Source organism: Hakea prostrata, unplaced genomic scaffold (assembly GCF_041222555.1).
Source record: "Hakea prostrata isolate BN-2017 unplaced genomic scaffold, UWA_Hpros_2 contig_15, whole genome shotgun sequence".
NCBI lineage: Eukaryota > Viridiplantae > Streptophyta > Magnoliopsida > Proteales > Proteaceae > Hakea > Hakea prostrata.
Genome location: NW_028291134.1, coordinates 161445 through 169221, shown reverse-complemented (window position 1 = coordinate 169221; position 7777 = coordinate 161445). Strand labels below are relative to the sequence as shown.

At 35.7% G+C, this 7777-nt stretch overlaps 1 protein-coding gene across 1 annotated transcript; it reads left to right on the top strand.

Annotated features, from left to right (window-relative positions):
- Positions 1-5354: 5354 nt before the first annotated feature.
- On the top strand, positions 5355-5738 carry LOC148999312 (uncharacterized). The gene has a single exon (XM_089141275.1). It carries the CDS (start codon positions 5355-5357, stop codon positions 5736-5738), a length of 384 nt encoding a protein of 127 aa, XP_088997401.1.
- The last annotated feature ends 2039 nt before the right edge of the window (positions 5739-7777 follow it).

Genomic DNA, 7777 nt, shown 5'->3' with positions numbered 1-7777 from the left:
GGACCAAACTCAAATATACACAAGTAAAATCCAATATATTAGTAGAATCACCACACATAAGATGTACACACCACTGCGAAAACCATATAACATCAACTTGCATACAATCACTACAATAGAGAACAAGTCCCCCCGCTTTACCCTTCGCCGGACCAAAACATGCTTGTTGAAGCCCCATTGCTTACACAACTTACTAATATCAACAGAAACTGACTTGACTTCAGATAGAAAAACAAAGGTGGGTTTGTTCTTGCAAATTAAGACTTTAAGCTCTTTTTGAATAAAGGATCGACCCAATCTTCTACAGTTGAGAGATATAGCTTTCATTTCTTCACCAATGGCCTTGCAAGGCCAGCGCCTCTGAGCAAATCAAATTAGTCATACCCTCTAGAAACTGCTTGCCTGCGTCCTCTAATCGTTCAAGGTTGAGATAATGATCCAAGCAAAATCGATTCATTTCTACGGAGGAAATTATAACTTTGGAGGTGAATTTGAGAAGATCCATGTGACTGCAATATCGGCAACAACCCAGCCCAAGAGAGAAAACTCGATAGTCTCATAGATAACATGCAGCGTTCCACTAGAAAATAAAATTTTCTCGAATAGAAGAACAGGAGTAAGAAGATTTGCATAATCAGAAGCCAATCTATCATATGAGAGGGGAGAGGAAGTAGATGAAGGACAATAAGGAGAATACAAAGTCTTCAATGTGTCACAAAACATAATGAAAGTCTTCTGTTTATGGTGAAAAACTGAAACCCAGAGATCACGTACTTCAGCTTCACTGTGAATCTGTGAAACAATGACTTGTATCTGATGAATGCAAAAGGAAGAGATACATAGAAGGATCTGCTCTTGATAGATGCAAGAACATGCAAACTGCTAATTGTCTTCGAGAAGGAAAAACCATAGAAGAAAGATATATAGAATGCTGCTGTATGAGAAGAATTCACCAATGTAGAATAATCTCTTGGTAAAATAAGGGGCTGTCCGTCTCTTCTCTTCAACTGATCGTCCCTCCAATTAGGTTGACAAAGAGATTATGTTGGAAGGAGTGTAAATTCAGAAGAAGAGGTGAAACGACTTACTTGCAGCTGATGTGATATCCAAGCAATTTTAATTTGACAGCAAATATGAATAGCAACAGAATAGAGTCTATTATTGTGCCAGCCCCTGAATCCACGCATGGAGTCTGTTTTGATGGAAGATGAGATCTGGTGAGGTAACGGATTTTCTTATCCGCTTAGTTTGCTTCATGCAGGCAAGTGTTTGAATATGCCAAGCTTTGATGGATGTAGCTGATCTATTGAATCAATTGACCTCAGAAGAAGCAAGAGAAGAAATCGGTTGATTCTTATATGCAGGAATGGTAAAGAGGCTAGAAGAGATCAAGATTGCAGATAATAGTTCAGCCTACAGCTTCAGAAAAGATTTATATCCATAGAAGAGGACTCTTGACTATCATGCATCCTTGATCTGGAAAAAGCGAAGAGCAGAAACTATAATTGGTTCCAAAAGAAACAAGTGGAGTACGCTGTTATAGTTTCTTTGCAGAGGTTTTCTCTGTTCATTCTCTTCTCAGCTCGAGTTCTGGAATTGCTTGAAGCTATAGTTCAATTCGCACAGCAGAGACCCATTGAGAGTGAAGAACATGCAGCAGTAAAGGAGGAGATAGTGTAGAGTGGCCTTAGTTCTCAGTCCGAAGAAATTGAGCCGCAAAAACAAATCTCTAGAGGGAGATTTTCAAGATAGATCGGTTAGATCCTGCACCATGCAGGGGAAAAGAAGAAGGCGGAAGAACCAAGGATAGGAATTGCAGAGCTTCTCTCCTCCACTCCTTGATTTTAGAGTGGTTTGAATTGCAGAGCTTCTCTCTCCTTCTCGAAGCATGTGTTTCTCAGTTGCTCGTATATAATGGCTACTTTGGAGTGGGTGGATGTTGTGAAGAAATATCTGGTTCCTTGACTGCCACCAGTGTGAATTTTAAAAGAAAGTCTAGCTTGACTCACAAACTAATACTTGAGTCCGCAGTTGAGGTTGAGGAAGAATGTAGCAGTAGAGAACCAATCATTTTGGTGCTGGATTCCGATGTGCAGGTAAGCCTTTCACTGTACACCCTCTTTTTTTTATATATATTTTTGTAAATTAGGTTCATCCTCACCTTTGATTCCAATGCACTTGACTTTTTGGGAAATTAGCTGCAGATATTGAAATTTTAGTCTGAATGATATTTTTAATCTGAGGAGAGAATTTGCAACGATTATTGGAACGTTAGTTCGTCTAGGGTTCTTGCTAAATCTTCTATGTTAGCTTTTTTCAGGGTTGTGATTCAAATGCAATTTAGTAGCTCTATTGATGAACTTGCAAAATTTAGAGAATAACTTAGTAGACTCTTATATGTAATGCAAAGGATGTCTAACTTTATGAATGTTATCATTTATGTCTTCCCCTAAGGATTAGTATCCATCAACATTACATAAGACTTTGGAATGGTAAACCTCTTGTCCCTACATGCAGTTGAACCTAGAGCATTTTTTTCATTGAAGGATCATAATTCGATGCTTGATTGACAAAAATACTGGAATTTCTGCTTCATGTTGCAAACATGACTCAATTCTGTGCTCACACTGACTGTCCAGGCTTTTCCCATTGGAGCAAGCAAAGGCCCCTAAGATGTCAATTCTAATAAAGCTCAATATTATCCGTCTCCTTGAAATGTTTGGATAGTTCAAAATTGAATTCTTAATATCCTACCAATCTGTTCTTTATCTTTACTTTATTTGCAATTAGACAGATAGATACCTGTTTGGTGGAGAGAGCCTCTCAATATCCAACATCCCACTTCTGGTGCATGAAAAGCTCAACTTGCTTGGTCTCTAAATACAGTGTGCATTGTCCCCTCACTTAGAGGCCACACATCCTTTATGTTCAAGAACCAATATACTTTCATTGCCATGGAACCTTTGATTTGACCATGGCCCCATATGAGACTGCAACTGCATCTCTCTCTCCATGTGCATCATGTGATATCCACTAACAAAGCATGTGAATGGATCCATCAATTTCTCCTTCAAATTTCTAAATAATATATATATATATATATATATGATTTCAAATGCTTATAAACAAAAATGGAAAAAGAAAAAAAAAAAAAAAAAGAAAGAAAAGCTTTTTTCATGTGGTTGGCAGTTCAAGATTCTCTTCCATCATTCAACACAACACCATTCTATTTCAAATCATACATAAACTAATACCCAACTCCTGCCCAGTACCCACCGGCACCCACCCAAACAAAAAGAGAAATAGAAGAGAAGGGTTTCTGGTTTTAATATTTAACTCATAAGCTGACCTAAACAGTGTTAGGATAAGTTCTACATCAGTGCTTACATAAGTGTTTTCTTTAAAGCTTTCGTGGTTGTTTTGGACTTTAGAACCACCAACCCAGGTAAGGAAATCCTGAACCTCAATTTCTCTAGAAGCATGAAACCACTAAATCTTAACTAGCAAAGAAATCAAATACCAACTGCTGTGCTTGCATTTACTTGTTCAGTTTCCACTCTTGATATCTTATTTTCATCTTCCAATCATTTTCCTTAAAGAATTGAAGTCAACTCATGGCTGTGGTATTACTTGATCCATTTTTTTAATTTTACAGTTCTGAGAATAAAAAAACTTCTTCAGACATATTACTTGGAAGTCTTCTTTGACTGACTATGTATTTATATGTTATTATTACTTTATATCCATATGATCTAATGCAGCATCACAGTGGGAAATAGAAAACTTCTTTTCTCTTTTTGTATCTTTAGTTAATTTGTTTCAGAACTGGATAAGATATACTGGCTGGCATGTGGCTTCTGATGCCCCAAAAGATCACTTAACCTTCGGCGGATTGTCTGCCTTTGGAAGACTGCAGCTCAAGCCCTGATAAGGATAGTTTTTTTTCCCCAACTTTTGAATATAATAGAAAATAATAAACCAGTAATAATTTTTTTTGAGAATGCTTTCATTCATATTTCACTCATATCTTCTTCTTTTAAGTTCTTGTGAGTTTTTTCACTGATTGTGTAGTTCAGGTATTGCTAATATTATTTTTCTTATTTCTTTTATGTACCTAAATAATTTAGGTAAATTTTTAAATTTTACGAAAGTTTGGATTATCGAAGCTGTTAAATTTTAATTAGATAAGAGACATCTAAGAAAAAAGAATTTTAATTAGATAAGAGACATCTAAGAAAAAAGAATTGCTTTTTTTTTTTTTGAGGTCAATAGTTTGTGAGCTGCGGTTAGGACCATATGTTAATGTTGTCTTTCATTGTCGTCTGATCATTGTCTAGACATAGACACTCTTATGAAGCAAAAATTTTAAGAATAAACAAGATTGTCCATAAATTTATTGTGAATTTGCATTATTTGTTTCATCATTAATGGAAAATAGGGCTACAAGCATAAGAATCATTTCTACATATTTATGGTATAATCCTTGAAGAGTGATACCTTTCCGTAATCTATTGAAGTAAATATATGGTTTAGGCGATAAAAGGTTGGACATTGCATCCGAACACGTTTTCATAAACCACTAAGGTCAATTAGAGCTAAAGTTTTGATAAAAAGATAGATAACACTCTTTGTCACACTAATCTAGGTGGAAAGGTAAAGGATTTTGTTGGAGCTCATGCATATCCCTCAATCATGGTCAAATATGATACACTAATCCACTTTAATGATGCAAACACCATGTGATATCTGAATTATTGTGGTTAATTATGAATTAGTATCATCATTTACTAATCACAACCCTCGTTGGCTGATTGGGTTCATGTGAGATCTTTATGTGATCTCATCAAGGGATTCGGGTCTTTCACCCGTTAGGGTAGAAATCTATACTCAAACTTCTCCTTATACTTTTTCATCACATATTAGGAGGGGCCCACTAGGGAGACTTATCCCCAATTTGTTTTTGTCATAATTCAATTGTGAGCCCCCTTTTAATGTATAGTAAAGAAGTGTGAAGAGAACATGGATCTCATGCCCGTCGAGGTAGAAATCCGGACTTCTCGTCAAGGAACTGCAAGAACAATTTAAAATCATTCCTCAATTATGAACGTATGTGATGTTAATTTTTTGAGAGAACCCTTTATTAATTTTTCTCTTCACCCAAGAAAGATAACTTTTTGAGTCATTGTTGACTCATCAAAAGTTGAAGTTGTCATGATATTCAACTAAACAATCTAGGCCATTCAAGAGCTCTACTCTTCTTGAGATGGTAAACACTTTATTTGTATATTTATAGTCCATCTCTCTACTACTTCTTTATGCATTGTTATTTATTCCCAGTCTTTACCAGTGAGAATATGAACTTGATTTCCAAACCCATTCACCAGCAGAAGCCTTGCTCTTGTCTTGCCATGGACATTGGAAACTGGTGCAGTTCAGGCCATAGAAGCATCCAGTTAGGCCAGAGATATATCGAAGCCGGCGACTACGGTGATTTCATGTCAGCTACCAGATCAAGCATCCCAAGATGGAGAGTGTTGTGGATGCGAATTAAGAAAGAGAAGAAGAAGATCTTTTATTCATCTTCAGCTCCTGTTCAGTTTTCTTATGATCCATACACTTATTCACAGAATTTTGATCAAGGGTCTGCTTGGGCTGATCCTGATAATCTCTCTAGATCATTCTCTGCTAGATTTTCAGTTCCTTCAAGAGTCTTTTCAAAGACTGAGTTGGTGAGCTAGCTAGCTGATGAAGACCCTTTCTCTGTTCATAGTTTCTGATCCAAAATGATCCAAAAATTTATCAATTCTCATGCTTTGATATTCCTCTTCTTGTCTTTTTTTTCTTTCTTCTCTTCATCACACAGTCCAATTTTGACATTAGTGTGATCAAAACTGTATGAAATGGTAAGGAAATAGATGAAATCTTTGGTCATGTTTCCTCATTCTTTTTCTTTTTTTCTTTCCCCCCATGTTCTTGAGTCTGATTTTCAAGGTATAACTGTTATCCCATTGAAACTTAGCTTCATTTGGAGTTAAAACTAAACAGTACTTATTCAACTTCAAAGCATCTGCACAAAGTTAAAAAGGAAAAGCTGGAATGGTCTCTCAATCCTCCTTTAAGTTACTTTACCCTCAAGAATGGAACTCCAGAAGCTTTGGGAATAAGGGAGGGTGTGGTCTCAAATTGTCTAACCTTTCATGGCCTTTGATGCTCTTTTTCATTCAAGTGGGCAACAGCCCAATAAAGGCAATGGGAATCTTACAGCAATTGTTTATCTGGATTGTCTTATAATATAAACTATCAAGGATAATTTGGTTTATGAAAAAAGAAAGCCACAAACTAGCCATAGAAGTTTAGAGTTGGGACTCTAGGCCTCTGGCAAATAGTAATATCAACAAAAACAACAAGATTTGATGCCCCACCACATTGACTAACATTTAATGAAATCTAGCTAGATTATAAGGAGTTAATCAGAATTTTTAACCCTGCAAAAGAAAACCTTGTTCTTGGATTATTAGAAGCTGCAAGCCCACCTGCCCCAAAAAGGGAATCTAAAGTTGGTTGCTATTTGTTTCATTAGTGTTCATATTTGGGTAAGAGAACCTTTAACTAGTCATGTAATCCTTGAATACAGGAATCAATAAGAATATATACAACAGCATTTGGTATAGAAAATATTTTCTATTTCGCTGAAGATAAAATAAGTGAGTTTTCTTGACAAATAGTTATTCTTAAATGATACTTAATCATGTATCATAGATTCTGATGATTAAATATGACTGAAAAGGATTTGATGTTAAGAAAATAAAACATACCATCCACGCAACCGGGTAGCGTCTTTCTCTTATATTTCTTTCTAACAAAGTATAAGTAACACTTAATATTGATGACCAAACAAAAGGCAAGCTGTGTTACATACAGCTGAAAGGCCAAAGAAGAGAAGCCAAACTACTTGTTATTTAGAGGTGAAAGGCCAATCTTGAAGGTTACTATCACTACAACTATATACAGCCAACCTTTAATGAAAATCCAAAACTTTTATTTAGAGTCAAACACACAAAATGCTATGAGTTCCATACACAAAATGCTTAAGGTTTCAACTCTCTCTTAATTTCAAACCTTTGAAATCAGACCAAGCAAATATTGCATCAGAGGCTTCATTTGGAACCACACCATATTTTAGTTTGGATGCTAACTAGAAGAAATATAGCCCAAAAATGTGGTATATGTCTGAGTCTGGTGTCTCATCTATATTTGTTGGATATAAAGTTTTTTGTGGATATGAAGCATTCAAATTATACATGGTTTCATATGTATTTTGGCCACCCTACCAAAAAAAAGAAAAAAGAAAAAAAAGTTCACACGCAAAGGAAAGCATTTGATTATTTTTATTTTTATTTTTTTTTCGGTACAAAGACGGGGCTAAACAACCCAAAGGAACAAACAGAAAACTTAACTTAAACAAGACTCTCTATCCACCATGAGAATTCCTTCTAACCCAGCTGGAGGATCTGGGAAGAAAGCCCATGGGTCCAAGGGACAAAGTTACACCCTAGACATCCAGTCAGTGGCTTTGATTATTTAAATAATACACAAATCAAGATTGAAGTTGAGAAATTCAAATTAAACATCAAGTATAACATCATGAATTTAAAATTGTGTGGAGAGACTTAGAATTATCATGAATTTGAAATCATGTGAACAAACTTATGGAATCAAGAGAACTAATTCTTGTAATTGAAGTTTTAAAAGAAAAAATTGTTTGGTGGCCCTAATG

Excerpts from the sequence above, each read along its gene's own strand:
- LOC148999312 (XM_089141275.1), top strand. The coding sequence starts at position 5,355 with ATGAACTTGATTTCCAAACCCATTCACCAGCAGAAGCCTTGCTCTTGT.